The sequence below is a fragment of the Pygoscelis adeliae genome, unplaced genomic scaffold, assembly GCF_000699105.1.
Source record: "Pygoscelis adeliae isolate BGI_AS28 unplaced genomic scaffold, ASM69910v1 Scaffold83, whole genome shotgun sequence".
Lineage (NCBI taxonomy): Eukaryota > Metazoa > Chordata > Aves > Sphenisciformes > Spheniscidae > Pygoscelis > Pygoscelis adeliae.
Genome location: NW_008824467.1, coordinates 432546 through 452000, shown reverse-complemented (window position 1 = coordinate 452000; position 19455 = coordinate 432546). Strand labels below are relative to the sequence as shown.

Below are 19455 nucleotides of genomic sequence, written 5' to 3'. Positions count from 1 at the left end.
ACAGCACATGGATTTTTTTTCAAGTTAGTAGATAGTGTTCTTTTCTATATTTTTCTACATTTCTTTTCTGTAGTACCATTGCTAAGGTAACTGCCATTATGAGGCTATGACATCAATTTCAAACTGAATCACAGCACACTTTGAAATCTAAGCTGACAACGCAGACAAAGGTTAGAGAGGGAGATGCAGCCCCTGGGCCAGGTACTGGTGGAAAATGAGGCAGTGTGCTAAAATGACAAATTGGGGAATTTACAATTTTACTTGAATAAAGGAACAGATAAGTTTTCTGCAATAACCCATTTGGAGGAAACACGGCAAGTTATCTATTACTGTGATAATGCAAATTTTTATTTATCCACTTACTGTAACTCCAGGACTCAACTCTAATGCTGTTTACATTCAGTTCTCCCATTTTTTTCCCCAAGATTAATACAGTGCTTTGAAATAGTACTTTTCCACAATAATTTTACATTACTTTTGCTATCATGTTTGCTAAATAGTGTAAAATCTTCTCCACAAATAAACCTGAATCAATTTAACTGAAGTTAAATTCATATTATTTAGTTATGCAAGTTTGAATAAATATATTAGTAGTGGTTTATAGCATTATTCTAAGCAAATTCCTCACTGACTTAGTAGTGACTTACTGATAAAACACACAAATGTAAGTGTATCTATAAGGAAGGCTGCAAAAGTTTTTTTCTGTTCTTTTAAAGAATGTAAGTTAAATTATTTTAATGGTCACTTAAATATAACCTAGTTTATGTTGTCTTACTGGAGAAGTACAAAAGAATGCTTTTGGAAATGGAGCTGTCCCTGTGACTCATCATCATTTTAAAAGGTTTCAGTCTTCACAGTCTCTGGACTGTGAAGTACAGAAACAATGTCAATATTTTTTTTGTTTGTTTGTGCTCTACAAATGAATATAGTCCTGACGTTACAACTACTTTATGGATAATTAAATAAAAAAGATCAGACCCGTCAGCAAGTAACTGGAAAACTACTGAGAAGAAAAGCACCTTAACTAACAGTACATACACCGAACTAAGTGGTAAGGCTTGTAAATAAAACTGCTTAAGGGCTGTGAATTTATTCAAGCTGCTAATAAAGAATGGGACCACAGAGGAACAACACTAACAACGCCAGATTTCAAATCCCAATGAGTTAAGATTTAAAAGTATATTCAATTTTTGAGGACTGTAAGTGTAAGCATTAATATTCATATTTAGAAATATTTCAAAAGACAGTACCTGTAAAAAGACATTCTGGTTTAGACATATACCTCTCCTTTGGCAGGAAAAGGAGCACTGATGACAATTCAGACAAATCAGTATATTTGGTCTTCTGTAAACACTACTTGATTCATAAAGAATGAGCTTTATTACTTGTATTCACTTTTCTGAAAGTTTTGTGTATTCAGCAAATGACAAAATATATGAAAATCATAATGAAAATTAAATATATGAAATTGCTGGCAGCAGTACACCAGATATACTCACAGGCCAATATCAGCTGGACTAGTAAGCCAACAAGATGTTTTGAAATTTACGGGATCTTTTAAAGGTAAGCATGAATCTACATTTAAAAAAACTTTCAACAAAAGCTATTCTATCAAGCAATTTTTAGTAAGACACTCTTCACACCTCTTCCTCCTTTTTAGCTAATAACTATACTTGGGTCTGTGTGAAGAGACATTCCTGTCATCTACATATACACACACACACAGAGCACACAGCCTTCACTGTGTGTTTCTTTCAATGTTTGTAAACAAAACCCAAATTGAGTTATCCTTCAGTTTAGGTTTTTTAGGTTATGCTTACCTTGGTTACCACTGTATTTACAACATCTGAGTATAAAAACAGGTTTAACTGCACAAATACAGAAAGTGTGTACAATTTCAGACAGTAATTGAACATCTATCTTAGCACCATATAGAAATGGGAATAATGCACACTGAATGACTCGAACTATTATTTTTAACCAGATCAGCAGTATTTTTAAATGAGAATATTCCTGACAGCATTTGTACTCATGTTTTTAACCCAATATGCTGAAAGCTTAAATTGCACTCTAAACCGAAAATCATTTTTGAAGTTCAACCCAGTGTTGCACATTGTTTCAATTACTATTTGTTTAAAAGGGCAGGAAAAAAGGTAAGATATACTAAAAGCACATCCATCACTCAAATTCAACAAAACCATTAGATGTCAAAACAGCAGGGATGGACGGACACCAGAACACTACTTTCTATGCATTTATAGATAGCATAAACTTAAGTTCAATGTCTTACATGACCCCTCATAACTGTAGGAACTTGTCAGTGCCTTAATATGATCACACATGGTACGACACTCACAGCGGCCAAGTGAGAGCTGTGGAAGAGGCCCTTTACTCCTATACATTTTGGCGAGTTACACTGCTACTTAATCAAGCTTGGTGGGAGCCCTTCTAATTGCCTGAAGTGCCAAGCAATCGCTCTGGTTGCTCAGAGGTCCAAATGATAACAGCAATGATGACAGCACTGCTGACTGAGGTGAAACACGGGAGCAGCTCAACTTTCAACCTTGTAGAAAGAGGAAAGCATTTGTTATGTGAAATGATGTTGTTCATTTTGATTTCAAACAATGTCATTTTCTAAAAGAAAAATATTCGCTTGGTGCCACCATGCTCAAGAGCTGTCACTTGCTGTAACCACATGCTGAAGTCTATTAAGTTTTTAGTGCAAGCCCACTGTCAGATCAACTAATGTTATCTGATTTATGCTCAGAAAGAATGCTGTCTGAAGTAACGTCAGTAACTATATCTATCTATCTATCTATCTATCTCACCAGCTCAATTTCACCTAAATTCTGGGGGGGTGAGGAATCTTTTATTCAATTTTCCAACCTACTTGGATTCTGGTAGAATCCTTAGAATTGCAAAGATAATGCTAAAAAAATTACTTATTGTGAAATCATACCAACAAACCTAAAAAGACACAAATCACACACAATATAATGCCACTGCTGCTTCTTTACTGCTTAAATAAATTCACTGATATTTTAAATGTCTGTGTTTTGTAAGATGCTAAATGACTTCTATAACCGAATTTTTCATTATTTGCAAATGTCTAACCGCATTAGTTTAGCAGTCACTGAAGAGAAGTATTTCCCAGAATTCATCAGTTGATTCAATTTGTAAAAATCAATTCAGCTTATGGGAGTTTCTTCCACTCACACATTTGAATTTATCAAATGACCAATGCACATGAATGTCTTCAAAAGTACTTTTATTTTTAGCAGTATTTTTAGAGGATCTATCTGTTGCTCTATCCCTTGCATATCTACTGTACTACCAGTATTCTCCTGCCCCATGTCACAATCCTGAGGTGACAGTCTCCTTTATGTGCCTTAAGACCGACATCACCTCTTCCCTCCTGAAAGGCATGTGTGTGGGGGGCACCACAAAAACATTCTGCATGTGCAAAATCCAACTGAGTAAGGGAATTAACTTGAGAACGAAGATGAAAGCTCACATTGGGGGCAAAAAAAAAGAAAAAAACATATAATGTTTCCTATGCTAACCATGATTACAATTTTCCCTTGAAAGACATAAAAAATTCAAGCACTTACACGTTGGGAAGGGAAATATCGAAATTAAATGGAAACTAAGCATATACTGGAAAGAAAATACTGGATGAATTCACACAGCACAAGTTACAGAAGCTCAGAATTTAGCACCTATTCCACAAATATTTATACAGGCAAGGAATGTTGCTGCTGAATCAATGGCTTTTCTCCCTACTTGTTCATCAAAAAATGCATTTGTTGAAAATACTGAAAAGTAGTATTTTCGCGAGTTGAAGGTAAAATCTTTAGAAATTTATCCTCAAAAGAGGCATTATCAATGTCAATGGAAGACTACTAGGCAGCAAAAAGATAGTAGCTAGTACTCTGCCAGCTCGCCCCTAAGAATTTTCCAGACGAACAGCCTTTGTGTCTAAGTATATGCAGCTCATTTCACTCTCAAACTAGACTAGCTAGCTATTACCATGTACAGTAAGACTGTTCATACAAGCAGTTAAATAAAGCAAATATGAAGACTTGAGGAAAAAAGTAGAAATCTAGTATGGTTACTCAAAGAACAAAACAAGGTGTCACCATGTTCTGTCCATTTTTATCACACATGTTGTGCAGAATGGGATGAATATAAATCTAAAATAGGCTTTCACCAAGAGCAGGGGTATATGCGTATCTGCTGTGCAAATGCCTATATGGCGAACCATTTGGAAGAGGACCTGACTTTCAAAGTGTCAGATCCTATGCTACTATTATATTTTCAAAGTTCTCCCTTATTAAATAGGTATAATGTGAAATTTCTACAGCTAGGTGATTCGTTACTGTGCACAACAAAGACAGTTAGCTTGTAGTGAATTTTTAAATCTGTATTATCTCAGAATACGAAACATAATTCAGTTACACTGAAAGCAAAATATACATTATTATTGAATCAATATATTTTGGCAGGTTATACCAAATGTAATTGGATTTTGAGCACCGTCTGTCCAAGATGCCACAGTGCTATGCGAGATCTGTATCTCACCACTCTCATTGAATTTACTCCGACTAGCTCAGCTGTCTGCAGACAGTGTTTCTGATGGTGACTGCAGCTGTGCAATTTCCATGACGTATGCAAACCACTCATAGTGAGACCACAGCTCATTCAACAAGACATGGTTTGGCTAAGAAATCCAGCTGACAGAAGAAGACGGAGTTTTAGTTTAGTTTTAATACTGTAAAAAAAAAATAAATTAATAAAATATTTTTTCTGGGAAAAAAAGTTCAATTTCTTCTTGCAGACTGCATTTCTGTCAAGAAGTAACTTTCAAGAGAAATACCTGACTCTCTAGAGATCATTATATACATGAAAATCTGTGTTTAAAGCCGTTACTTGCAGAGGTTAAATTAGAAAATAACACTATTTTATACAAGGGTATATTTTCATCCTTACTGTGAGCATTAAGCATGCTAACTTTGGAAAGTTTTTTTGTAGAATAGGTAAAATTGTATCATAGGGTGTACAAACCAGCTGACAAGATCAGGGCAGCCCTGCCTACCTTAAAGCTGGCATTTCCTTAATGTTTGAATGTGCAAACCCAAATAAAATGCACTTTACATCTTTTTTTGGTGGTATTTTTTTCATCTAAAGAGAAAAAAAAGTAAAAATAAACTGCACTGCATGAACTACTACTTTTTTGTAGCTCATTTCAATCACAAGGTTTGTTAGTGCTACAAGCAAAGAACAGATCTGGGGGTCAGATTCATTGCAATGTCCCCACCATTGAAAACTGATACAAACAAGAAGTTCATAGAAATTTCTTAAATTTATGCTTTCGATTCATTGATTCCCTCCCATTGCTTCCTTCTTAAAAGCAGGAAACTTATTACACAAACTCCTCGTTCGCTACTGCACCTTGAGCTGTTCTTCAAAACACTTCTTCCTTCTACATTTCCCTTTATTGGCTGCTGTAATTTATGTTCCTGCTTAAAGCTCCCCTAAAGCTGGGCCACAACAAAATTCAGTGAAGTGTCAAAGAAATCAAGACAAAGCCTCTACTGTGTGCCAGACAGAGCATATATCAAAACAAGCTTTAAAAAATGGAAGTCTAGAGAAGAAAAACAAGCTCTGTTAAGTCAGCAGAGCGCACAGTACCATCCAAATAACTCGTAAGATCCAGGAGTACAAGGTAAAAAATAAAAAACCCTTAACTTTGGCCACACAAGCCAGAACACTGAAAAATCAGTCAGACAAAACGAAGTTGACTCATTAGAGTTGGCTGGAAGATGCATGGAAACAATGCCAGGACAAGGGCAGATTCAACACAGGCGCCAGTTTCTGTGGTACGCTACTTGCATGGCAATGAGCAAATGAAGAGCATGCTGGAAGGTTCTCATCAGTTGGTGACACACAGGCTAATTAAGGAGGGAAAATTTATGTTCAACTGCTGCTAGTAGCAAGCAAAAAAAGAAGTTTCTTTCACTACCATCTGTATCCAGGTAAACAGGATTCTTCTCCAAAAAGCTGTAAGCCAGGCATGCACAGGCAGAATAAGGATGATGAAAAAAAACCAAATGCCAGAACTGAAGGGTACAGTAAAAAATGTGTCCGCAACCTCATAGCAGCATAGTATTGACATCACAGGATGATCATGATGCTTTGCAACTGCTTCATAAATTGTAAGGAAACTATGGGATCATATTGGCAACTTCAATTATTCAAATTCTCTGAACCTCTATAGAATAACCTAACAACTCTGGTTTCCTAAAAAAAAACCCCAAAACCCAAAACCACCAAAACCAAAACCCACCACCCACAACCTACCACTTTTTAATGTGACCAAGTTATCCTAGTACCACCTCATACAGAATTTTTGAAGTTAAATTACCACACGTTTCAGTCCCAACTGACACAAGTACAAATGTTCACCAAAAATGCTTTCCTGAAATTATTTGCTAAAATGTTCTCCAGGAACCTAAAAACTAATGCACTGGGGGCCATGCTACTTTTCAGGTGGCCAGAGCTTTGTGGTAGATCTGCTTAGACCTTCTCATTAACACTTTCTGTTGAGTTCCCAAAGAAGACCGAAATGTTTTTAAACAAAACAAAAAGCTAAACTATAAACCAGGATAATTAGCTAACCTTTTAATTAAAAAATATTAACCATTCGAATGAAAAAAAAAATGTTACTTGAAGAGACACTTCAATTGCTATTCTTGAGTCTCAGTACAACCCCCCCCAACTGCCTACTGTACCCCTGCAGGGCAGATGGGAACTGCAGAGCACTACCTGGTCTGAGAAAGGGCTCTCCATCACTGGCCAGGCAGAGGTCTCCATTTCCTACTCTACCACAGGCTCTCTGGATTTCTTCTTCAGCCATGGGCTCCCAGGCTGCCGCCGCTACCTTCCCTCCTTCACCCCGCACCAGCGCGTCCCCCCACCCCCCACCCCGAAGGCCCTCTTCCTCTACTTCACAATGCTCTGGAGCTCTAGAAGGGAGGGAAATTCCTCCTCATCCTCCCCCCGGCTTCTTAAGGGAGCATAACCCAGCTGGGAAAAAACAGAACCAAGAGCAAACACTGTCCTTCATGCTGAGACAGACCAAATGCCTATCCACACCAATAACCCACCTTCACCAGCAGGAACCTAGTGAGGATACATGAACAAAACAAAACCTACTGTTCATTTCTCTTGTATGTCCTCTCCCAGCTTCCAGCTGGCCTTGACTTGCAGACTTATTGAAACCACATCTCCAGTGGTACTACCTCCTGATCAATTCTTTTAGCATCCAAATGCTCCCAAGGCAAAGACTTAAGATGAGAAATGAACCTTGTTTTGTTTGTTTTCCACTAGCGACCTGATAATGTTATTTGATGTCCCTTAGATATGGTATTGAGGGAAACTAATCATTCCCTATTAACTTCCCTCATGCTATTTATGATCTTTTAGAGCTCAACAACCTTCTTCCCATCCCGTCCCTCTCTCTCTTCCTGCTCTCTCCACCTGAAAAGTCCCATTCTATTCAATCATGCCACTCAAGGAAGTTTTCCGTATCGCTTAATTTTTTTTGCACCTATGCTAATTCTGTTAGATCCTTCCTGAGGAGGTTCATCAGAACAGGACATATTACTCAACTTCCGGATGCAGCATGTGTCCATCCTGACATAATTATAGTTTTTTTGTAAAACTAGTAATTCCCAATATCAGACCGACTTTTTGGATCCAAACTAAGCACTAACCTGACAACTTATGAAAAAACCCTGACATTTTCAGATATTTATAGTATCTCTAAGACCTCTATGTTGTTGCCACGCTAATTCAGAACCCCTTATTACATATATAAAGTTAAGGCTGTTATCCGTGATGATTGTTTTACACTTTGGAGCACTGAATTTTATTTGCCATGTACTCAATTCAGTCACTCAACACCACAAGATTCTTCTGCAGCTCTTCACACTCCACGTTCATTTTTACCACACTGAAAATCAGTCAAACTTTTTAATCTCAGTCTTTTTTTCCAGATAACTTATGAATATGTTGAAAAAATGCAGGTCATGGCAGAAATCTCACTAGGACACTACTGGTAAAATAAAAAACCCCAAACCCTGACTATTCATTCTGCTCTTCATTTTCTACCTTTAAGTTGGATAGTAATCAAAGAACCTTCCTAAATCGACTTAGGTTCTTCAGAAGTCTTTGGTGAGGGACATTACCACACTCATTTTAGAAATCCAGGCAGATTCATCAGTGCCAATATTGCTTACCTCCTACTCAACGATTCCTTCAAAGAGCTCATATTTGTGAGCTACACTGCTCCCTAAGAAAGAAATGTTAACTCTTTGCCCACTAGTAGTCTGCTCTTTACTGTGGTTTTTGACAACACGTCCATTACAAACTCAAGCTTGCAGGTCTGTAGATCAGCAGTTTTTCCTAAACTTTTCTTTTTTCTTAAAAGTGGCATCACACCTGCCACCTTCCATAACTTGCATGCTGAGGCAATTTTAAACACAGAATACGGATCTTGATCTTTGTCTGACAATCACAAGAGGTGGTTATAACCAGGAGGACTTAAACATGTTAAAGATCTTGCAGAAAAATTACATACATGCATACAAATTTGGTATGCCATGAAGATGTCAGACTGGTGGAAAAGCAGAAAAAAAAAAATTACTGAACTTTCTTCAGTTTGAATTCTATAGTTTGACAATGTATCATTATGTTTAACAGAAAACAAATAAAGGAAGATAAGTAAGGAAGCAAGTGGAAACATGCTGGTGAAGAATCTCAGGGGCTAGGGGGTACCTAATTAACAGAAGATCTCTCTTAAACAATAAGGTTGACACAGTGTGGATTATACAGAAGAGAAGCTTTAACTAAGAAGCCATACTTGCTGAATTGCTGCAAGGAGGGAACCTACCATAGAGGAACTTCGGGATCCATGAACAAACAAGAAATTATTGGCTGATAAACTGATGAAGACTTTTGACAGAAGGGAAATAATTTGCATGACTACCATTTTTAAGTATCCAGATCTCATGACCACTTCAATAAATGATTTCTCCTCTTTCTTAGGCTATAGTCTGCTCTTTCTTTAAAGCCAAAGGGGTCATACCTCAATCTTGCCAACTGCTGAAGATGAGAGGGTGGAACAGGTTATACCTTACATTTGACAGTTCAGCAATTTCATACTCGAGTTGCTTTCGAACACTTGGGTGCATATAATTTATTTCTCACATTTCACTGTATCTGTTTTATCCCTTTGTTCTATAAGTTTTCTTGTTGACACTTAAATTCAAGACAGGGCCACTGAGACATTCTCTGCATAGTAGGGAAACATCCCTAAGCTTCATATGAGCAATTACTGTGGAGATATCACAACACTGGTTTTGGTTCATGAAGCAACTATAATCCACTATGTTATATCTGACTTGCCCTCTTAGCAGAAACAACAACATACCAGATAACTCAGATAATTTGGAAATCAGATTTCCAGGGACAGTTCTGGAAATTATGGTAATACTCCAATGTGTAACAGGATGCAAAGAAATGCCTATCATACTAAATTCAAGATTCAAATACAGGCTTCTCAAGTTATACTGGTTTGCTTACTATGTGTATTCACTAATAGCAATTCCAGATCAAATATGTCTATTTTAACATAAGCATTTCTCTTCTGTGTACTGAATGCTTTGCTTTCATAGCTTAACGTATTTTTTCAATTATTTTTTTATTTCTGTATGCCTTGGTGAAACATTTTACTGTGTGTGATGCCAACTGAAAATCTTTTCTATGAAGATAAAAGGAAAAAGGCAAAAGGCAAGATGAAGCTAAAAACACTCTCCCTTTGGAAAGAGACAGGGAAGTCCTATTATCTGACACAGTAAGTATCCCCAGCAAAATGTATAATTTCTGGTACCTTAGAAGAAAAACTGTTGTTAGATTTCTGAAGATGGGACTGCAAACATGGGTATCCATTAAACGTATTTATCTACCATCTACTTGAGGAACCTCATATACAGATACATAGACACATACTACGTATGAATATAGCACATGACAAAATTGTTGAGCTGTATGTATCAGAGGTCTTCGTGAACACATTAGGCTCCAAATTCTAATTTGCAAGCACATGGCTTACCATGATACGTTGAACTAAAAATTCTTGTGCCAGTTACAAAAATATCTCCTAGCACCTTCTGTGCTTTACAATGAGGATCATTAAACACCAACGATCAGAGACAGCTGATCAGAATAAAGTAGGTTTTCAAGGTTAAGTATCATGAAATGGTGGCTAAGCAGATTGTATGACCATTAAATGGGGTTTGGTGAGTTAAAAGAAAATGTGATCACCTGCCTACCTAATCAAGGAGACATCCGATAAAAGTAGTCACATATTCCAAAAGAGAGAATCCCTCAGCAGCCATTTTAAAGCAAAACTTAAAATTTAGGCAAGGGGCTTAAAGGGTACCAATATTACCTGAAATCTTATGTCACTGCAAATATAAACTTCTAAAAAAAGGATGTGATTCAGCCACTGGTATACCTGATGTAAAGGACCAGCACTCTGTTTTGGTTTTTTTTTAACTCTTATGGCTTATAGATCACAAAATGCTACTTCCATACAAGGTTGACAAAGAGTTTGTGTCCAAAAAGTGTAACAGAGCGTCAAAACATTGCAAGCCAGTTAGTTCCTGGAACGCTCTGAACATCAATCTTCTGTTTTTATTAACAAACGTATGCTAATAAACTCTAAGCTGGAAGCAGTACATTTTTCAGATGCCCTCTTTTTAATGAAACAAACAAGCTACTGTAACTGTTAAGTTGCTAACTTGCTAGTCAGTCTGCTATTCCTGCTAAGGATTTGTATATTTATCCTTTTAAATAGTCATTAAAAGATATTATAGGAAGTTATATTTGCAGATAAAATGCAACTTAATATTTAATTACAAAATCACACTCAGTTCAAGTAAGATATAAGCTTTCTCATACTCTTACAAATCCATCATGACAGAAACAAGATGAAAAACAGGCACCATGGCATCTCTAGCACATTTTACCTTTAATTCTGCTAATTTGAGTATTAATCAATCAACCCCACAAAGTATGCACAACACTGCAGTAAATCTGGAATACTATATTCTATGGGCTTAAAATTTCTTTTGCAACCACATTAAATTATCTTAGCTTAACATTGTACAAACACATTCAAAATCCTCAAAATCCTCAAAATATCTTAGCACTTGCTTTTTTATTTAGTCAAAATCCATTCCAATCCAACATAATAGCATCACAAGGTTTATTACCCTGCCGTCTAATTAGCAGAACAAACTCACAAACACCATCCATGTAAAAAATAAACCACTCTTTGGACCTGCACTGGACATCATAGGAATTAGCTCTCTAGGACTTTGCCTTCTAAACCTGAAGTCCTTAAAACAACCAACCAAACCAACAACAAAAAAACCACAGAAAATTATTAAAACTAAAACCTCTATATGAGGACATGATCTGCCAAAAAAACACCATCCACAAAACAAAAAACTGTAAAGAAACCCTCATGAATAAGCAGCTCATGATTTTGTGAGAACAAGAGTTTAACCATTGCCTTGTTTCTTTACAGTGTATGTTTAGCTGGTTAGAATGTTTCTCAAAGAAATTCAAGAAATCTGAATCAGTTCTACTGACAGCCTTCCTATTTTATTATTGATAGGTGTGGACACAATACAGAGGACATTAAATAAGCTGGAAAATGATATGTAGAATGTAATTTTAAGTGCACTACATAAAGATGAAAGAGAGAACTTTTTGCCCACAGAGCATTACATATAATAAAGATAGCTTTCTTATACAAGATAGCATTACTCATTTACTGTAAAATCCAAGCACTCAGAGAGTGACTGTGGAAATCAAGCATTCTTTTGCTACTTCTTGAATACTTGAAGTTACGTACCTATTTCCCCCAAAATTTTATACAGGGAAAAATGCTGATTAGAATTAGCTATGACGTAAAAAAAAAAAATATATATATATATATATGCCATCCTTAACAGAAAAATAATTGTCTTTTACAAGAACCAAGCAGGAGAGTATTCATTTGCAATGTATGTCTTAAAAATTGAGGTCTTTTTCTGACAAGAAGTCTCTTACATTTACATGCACAAAGTAGTACAGCTGATGTTGGACTGCCTTTTGTCTCTTCATGAATTTTACAGGTTTTGAATTCAAACAAATCTATGTTCATTTTTTTCTAAATTTGTCCATAGTCTGTGTTTTATGCAGTTACTGTTACTGTCTGCATCTAAACACTGAAACCGTTTTTCTTCATTTATGGGCCAACATCATTATTTCATTGACCACCAAACAGCATATTTGTTGATTTAGAGAGAACATTTTATCGTACCAAACTGCTGTATTTCATCTGACAGCAAGCCAACAGTAACAACTGAATTTCCCAAGTTAGTCATAATACTCTAAGGGATTTCTTTTGTTTCAACAGTTAATCCCTAGGATAACACAAATTAAAAAGCAAAGTGAACACTCTTTTACTAATCATTTTAGTTTATCCCGTTATCACATTTATCTTTGTTTACCCATCATGTTGTTTTCTGGTCAGCAAATGTACAGTTTTCACTTTTAAATAAGACATTTAGCTTTAAGCATGAAGCTTTCAGACACTGTTCTTATATGGGTCAGTAGTAGTTTATAATAAATACATGTGCAAGATGAGCTCATGTTAATCTTCTGATTCCAGTATGATTACCTTACATTTCTGAAATGGAGCAATTATAAAGATAAGGCACACTTACACAGCATTTTAACACTACTACTTCCAAAATCAATTTCTTTAAAGATACAATATTGTCTTTAAAATGCCCTTCCTAACTATTGCCTTTCACAACCGATTAAAGAATATAAGGCAAAAGAGGAGACACAAGCAAATACATTAACAGGCCAAACAGTCACTGTGAGATGTTTCTGCATTAGCCCACAGATCAAAATTCATGGTGTAAGAACAGTGATGTTTGCCACAGAACCACAGCTCGTTTTCCCCACTGCTGCTCCCCTTCTCCCACTAATATTGGGGATTTTACTTGGTAGGAGGGGCTGCTAGGGCTCTGTGACACCTACATGCTCCCAGAAGACCATTTTTTCCAAAATATTTGGAGTTTTAACTGCTTATATGGTAGCCAAAGGGCTTTCAGTCTCCACTGCTCTGGTTCTTCTAATTACTTTTCTTGTAATTATCCCTAATTATGGCACTGGAACCATACAAACCATGCAGTTTCTTTCAGTGGAACACAGCCACTGCATACTTCCTCCAAAAGCTTGCAAAACTAAATTATCTCCTCACTAAAGAGAATCCTGCAATGATCCCTTCCTTCAGGTTCAAGTCAAGTCAAAGCTAGGCTTCGACCCTTTCCAAACACATCTGAAGCAAACAAGGGAAAGAAGGAGCTTCTTGATTCAGGTGCAGGAGCAAGCACTCCTGAGGAACACAGTTGATTAGGATTTCTTCATAGAATATGGATTTTTTAAAAAAATCAAATTAATCTGAACAATCTCCTCCCCACCCATCCCCCGACATGAAAAGAAACATACCAAGTATGATATTTGAGTTGGAATTTTTTAGGATAAATTCCTTATATCTAGAATGGCATTCCAGGAGAGAGAAAATGCGACACCTACTCTGAATATGCTCACAAGCACTCCTCTGTGGAGTGCGATAGAGCCGCTTTCCGTTTGGTGGTCTGCCAGCTTTTAAGTAAGGACAGAAAGCTGTTCCACATCCCAAATTAATGCCCTAGAGACCAGCTTATACAGCTGGTCTGTCTCTAGGTCAATGGAAATTTAATTATATGCACAAAAGCTTAAAAAAAGCAAGCAAGGAGATGGACACACAGATGTTGTTTAATATTTAGAATATGCGTACCCTATGCAGGAGTATATGCAGAGATGCCAACAATTTCTGAGCCGTGTTAACTGAGGTACCAAAAGCAGTCTGGTTTTGCTGGCTGTTAGCAAAAAGCAGCAAAATTTGTCAGCTTAGGAAGAGCACTACATTAATGCAGCTATAATGCTTGTGAAATTCTGCCCTGTTCAGTGTCATGGATCACAGGGATGCAGCTGTGTATCTATCTTCCTACTGATCAAAATCCCTCTAAATTCCAGCTGAGTCTAGTGTTTCCTCTTGGATAGGTGGCTCTGAAGGCCTACACCTAACCAATAAACACCAGACGGACAGACCTGGGTGAAATTACTAAGTATGAATTTAGGCTTTGGGAGAGGCTGGAGAACTTGTGGTCTTATTTTAAAATTAAGTTTTCCTTTTGGGATGTTAAATATTGTAATTGTAGTAAACCCCAAAATTTTTAAACTTACCTTAAAAGACTGAAAACCTCCAGTCTCTCCCATGTTTTCAAGAGCTGAACAATACTTGCTTTGTCAAACTGTGTCAGCAGACTGGACTTCCTGCTGGTGAGTACAGCAGTGCTAAAATGGTAGTGCTTATCATGACACACCAGAAAAGAAGCTACGAAAACTGGAAGCTGTTTCTAAAAAAACTGTTTTGAAATATTTCATTTTTCAAATTAAAATAAATACATTCTTCACTGAGTAGATTTGATAGCTTTCCCTTACGCAGCCTGGAAAGGGACTTTTGTAGGAATCTAAAGCATACAAAACTTGTTGAGCAACTACCAGTCCATGACACAAAAGGCAGTAACAGAAACGCTGATGCACACAGGCACAGAGCTTGCAGTACCTTCATATTAGATGCCTCGGTTTCCAGTTTTGTTAGGTGATTTGAGTTATCCTCTAGCTCTTGCCGAAGGTTGGAGTTCTCCATCTTTAATGCCTCAACTTGCTTTAACAACTGATCATATGAAGCTGCGGCCATCCTGGGCTACCCTCAGCCCTAAAAAAAAAGTAAGAGAAAATACTAAATTTAAACATTTCAGGAAAAAAACCCGTATTTATCTAAACAAAAAATTCTCTCTCTCTCTTTCCCATTTACCACTCAACTTTCTAAACGTTTAAATCCATTAAACCGAACTATTAATGCCTAAAACTAATGCCAGTTCAAATACTTTTTTCAGTGGGCTTCCATTTGCTAGACACGATTAAGCAAATGAAAGAAGTTCATTAACAATTGCATTAGGTATTAGGGGAAGCCAGAATACATGAAAGAAAATCATAGCATCATAGAAAAACATCCTTACTATTCGCATTTCAATTCTAACACTGAGAAACTATGCAGATAATAGACCATATTTAATCATTTTTGGATAGACAACAAGCACCGTCAACCACATCTAAAAGATGCTGACTGCCTACTTATTTTATGAAACGAAAGACAGTCACAGATGTTCCAAATTCCTAGGAATAGCACACACTAAAGGAGATGCTGTATGAAAGGCAAACAGTAAATATTGAGGAATTTCAACAGAAAAAAAGCATCAAGTGTAGTAGTAATCAAGCCTTTTGTAAAATACCCTCCAAGGCATAAAGATTATAACAAATATACTTACAAAATTCCAACACAAGAAGTGGTCATATTGCACAGTAGAATGAAAAGATAAAAGGATATTCTTGATATCAAGATATCCCATATTATTTTGGGTAATATTTTAACACAGTGCTAGAACACCATCTCAATTATTCAGCCATTAGAAAGGAGAAACAAATACTCCAATTCACATTATAAAATTCAAATTGTTTCACACTTTCCAAACCAAAAACCATCAAAGCTGTTCATCTAACAACGTAAGTTAACTAAAACATGGTTAACCACATTTGAAGCTCTTTACAGTTGAAGCTATCAATTTCTTATGCATCAGCCATTCAAGAAAATAAAAGGAAGCCTAGCACTTCATATACATACAAGTTACCCCTCCAACGTCATTGCAGGAATTTCATAATTATGCAGCCTGTAACTCAAAGGAAAAATATAAAAAGCTTACAGGACAACATTCCTTTTCATCATTACTGCAGTACTTTGGAAAAGATGAAACAATTAAAAGCTCTTATTTAGCATTTTCTGTGTATCCTCTCACTAAGCCTTTGACCTTACTGCTTGTGTAACTCCTTATGTAATCAACTTTGCTCTTCCAGACGAATCTTAATTGAATTATACAGCCTACTAAAAAATAGATAAAATTATTCAAAAAGGTTTTAGTTCCTCAATACAAATTTTGGAAATTGAGTTTAATCTTTCTAAATTTAAACTCAACAAAACTTAAAGAAGAATATATACTATTGAAGACAGGGACAATAAGAAATGCTGTAGCGCCTTTGATATGACTAGATTATTTCCTTTTCAAGAAGCAAGTCTTCACGCCCTAAGCACCTGTCACCATCAAAGATGGGAGAAGGAAGAAGCCTGCCACTTACAGAATTGTGATCTCCATGACACTACAAATCCCTAACAAATTTCTTTCTCAAAAGTTGGTCATGCTTTACTGGAGACCTCATTTTTAGAGAAATGAAGGCAATCTGGAACATCTTCTCTATTCTGTGAATTCTGTGCTTTTACCATCAGGCTGTTTCACCTGAAAGGTGGAAAGCTGTCAAAGAGTTGTAACAAAAAAAAAACCAAACAACTAAAAAAAAAAAAATTCCAAAGGGGCAGACTGCTTCTGTTCCATTTCATGTATGTTTTTATTTAATAAGTAACAGTTTCCATTCTTATTAATAAAACTAACAGTTGTAGTTCACATTTCTTTTCAGAACATACACTGCATGGACAATTCTGCACAGGCCCAAGGAAAGGTAGATAGAAGTGGAAACCTTTTCACACTAGTTGTCATAAATTAGTATTGTACTGTAATACTGATAGAATCTGTTGGTTTCGACTCAAGTATATCACACATTTATTCATTTACATCTAGTTTACAGAAGGTGCTGTGTGCCATGTATTTGACACGCATTTTGATTCTAGCTAGAATATCTTTTTCTCCTGTTATTTTAATTCATTATTGGTATGAACAGACAGGTAATGATAAAAAAAATCAAGTTTTTCCATTTTCTGTCCACACTAAGGAATCCTCACTCACAAAATTGGAAGTTAAAACAATAAGCCACATTAACAAGACGCATACACACAATGAAGAAAACGGAGAAAACTGAACGAGGGAGGGAGCTACAGTAGAAAGACAGCAACTGCATAGCTCTGGTATTTTAAATGCAAAATAAGCTTAAATGTACTTATGTTAAATGAGTAAGGATCCAGTTTCTGAGGGGGAGGTTTGGTTTGTCTTCTCCCCCTCCCGATCTCAGTTCCTAACCTTCCTTTTGTGTATTTTATTTTCGTAACATGGAAATAGGACATCACCACTAAGAGACAGCATTCTGCCTCAGACTAGGAGCCACTTCCCGATTCATTCAAATGACAAACTTTACTCCGCGGGTTTCCAGATAAAAAAAGTTGAGTTAGCTGATCACCACAAGCTGTGTAAGCCACCACATCTTCATTTTTTTGTTAAATAGATGCCCAAATGGGCAATAAGCGACACTGCCACAGGCAGAAACTCACTCCTGCCAGTTTGGCATCCGGCAGGAGCCGCGCTGCCTGACTGCATCTCCACAGGCCGCGGAGGCACTTGCCGGAAAGGCGCCGGCACCAGCAGGAACCGCAGCAATGCCTGGCAGCTGCTCTCCGCTACCAGGGCATTCACATCGGCACCCCAGGATACGGCACCAAGTTTAAAGAGAACCTCCTGGGGGCGGGGAGGAAAAAGCGTACATCGCATCTTTGGGAGCACGGCGAGGTTTGGGCAAAGTGTGTTTGCAGTCAGTACATCCACACTGAAAACTCGACTGAAGGCAACCAGTCTCACGTTAGCAATAGGCTGTGAGACACCCAGGCATCTGCTTCCAGCAATGCCTGCCACCGCACCGGCTGAGGCATCTGCACTTCTTGGGGGCATGCAGATGTATACCTACCTCCCTCGCCCTCCAAGATAATTCTCCTTTTCCCTGCCTGTAAAGGAAGGACTACTATGTATTTGAGAACAGTAAACTACTTTTTAGAAATAACGGATCTCACCTACCCCAGCTGCACCAAGGCATTCGATACAGTGCCACGTGTAAAACCAGCCACAGTTATAATAGAGATGAGCAGAAAAACTACATTGGTAAGGAGTAGCTCAAAGACGAGATGATACTGGGCAGTGCTGACAGCCAAATTGTTGGGCTGGAAGCAGGTTGTTAGCAAAGTTCTCCCAAAACTAGTCTGCAACAGGTATTTTTAAATGTTTCATTATTGACCTTGGCACAAGAAGTGGCATCAAAACTTGCTCCCATAAATTCAAGAGGCTCCACAAGGTCAGAGGACTATGTGTACAGCTCAAGGAGTTTCATGAACTGAGAAACAGAGCAGTATAGACAGGGTGGAATTAAATAGCGTAACAACGTAAGGTCACTCATGTAGGAATCTCATCACCTGGAAGCAGTAAGTGGGAAGAAGCAACTCGAGCCTCTCGGCAGCCAGCCTGCAGGGCACCCGGGCACTGTCAACACGAGACTGGCACAAGGAAAGCAAGCACGATCCCCAGAGTCATCAAGACATTTTACAAAGACATGGATAAGAAAAGTGAATTTAAGTGGGTGCAGAGAAAGACGCTAAGTGATCAGGGGACTAGAGTGTCTCTCATATGAGAAGAGACTTGACAAGCAAGCCTTTGCTGCCTCAGCACAACTAAGGCTGGAATGGCACAGCTAGACTTTCTTATTAGGGAGGGGAAAACACTCAAGAGAGTGAAAAATATTTATGTTAAAACACAATACTGACACAGAACAAATGGGTATAAATCGGTTATTTATCAACGTAGGCTGGCAACATCCATCAGAAGTTGTAAATTCAGCAACATCCTTGCCTAGCTCACTGCACAGGAAGGAACTGGACTTAGCAGTTCAGAAATCCAATCTTATATTCCTAAACTTCAATACAGAAGAATACCGTAATTATTTTCGTATCTCCAAGCTATTTGTATCTTTTTCTCCTGAAATAATGAAATGCCAAAGCCATTTCACAAAAGACACCAGTATTTAATTTTAAAATGGAGGAAACAGACACAGATAATGCATGACCATGAAGCAGCTTAGGCTTTCTGATGCTGAACACTGTGGAACCTCTCAGGCACTTAGTTTGTGGAGTGAAATCACAAGGCTATTGAGCTAACACCCTCAAAATTAAAATCTGCTTCTCTTCTGGAAATAGGTTTTTACCAATAGCCTCAAACTAGACACATCAGACCAGAGTTCAGGTCCCAATCCTTGGATTTATGCTCCAAATTATTTGAGTACAAAAAAAAAGACTATTTTTAAACACAGAATACTTTATTTTTAAACACAGAATCGGTGGCATCAATAGACTGACTGTATTGTGCATCCCCTTCCTGTAATTTCTCAGTGGTCAGAAGA

General features: G+C 37.3%; 1 protein-coding gene across 1 annotated transcript in view; it reads right to left on the bottom strand.

Annotated features, from left to right (window-relative positions):
* Nucleotides 1-14950, bottom strand: part of APC (adenomatous polyposis coli) — a 67312-nt gene extending 52362 nt beyond the window's left edge. The window contains 1 exon segment of the mRNA XM_009321086.1: nucleotides 14798-14950. Within this exon segment, the coding sequence (XP_009319361.1) occupies nucleotides 14798-14932 (135 nt within the window). The 5' untranslated portion in view covers nucleotides 14933-14950.
* Between the last annotated feature and the right edge of the window lie 4505 nt (nucleotides 14951-19455).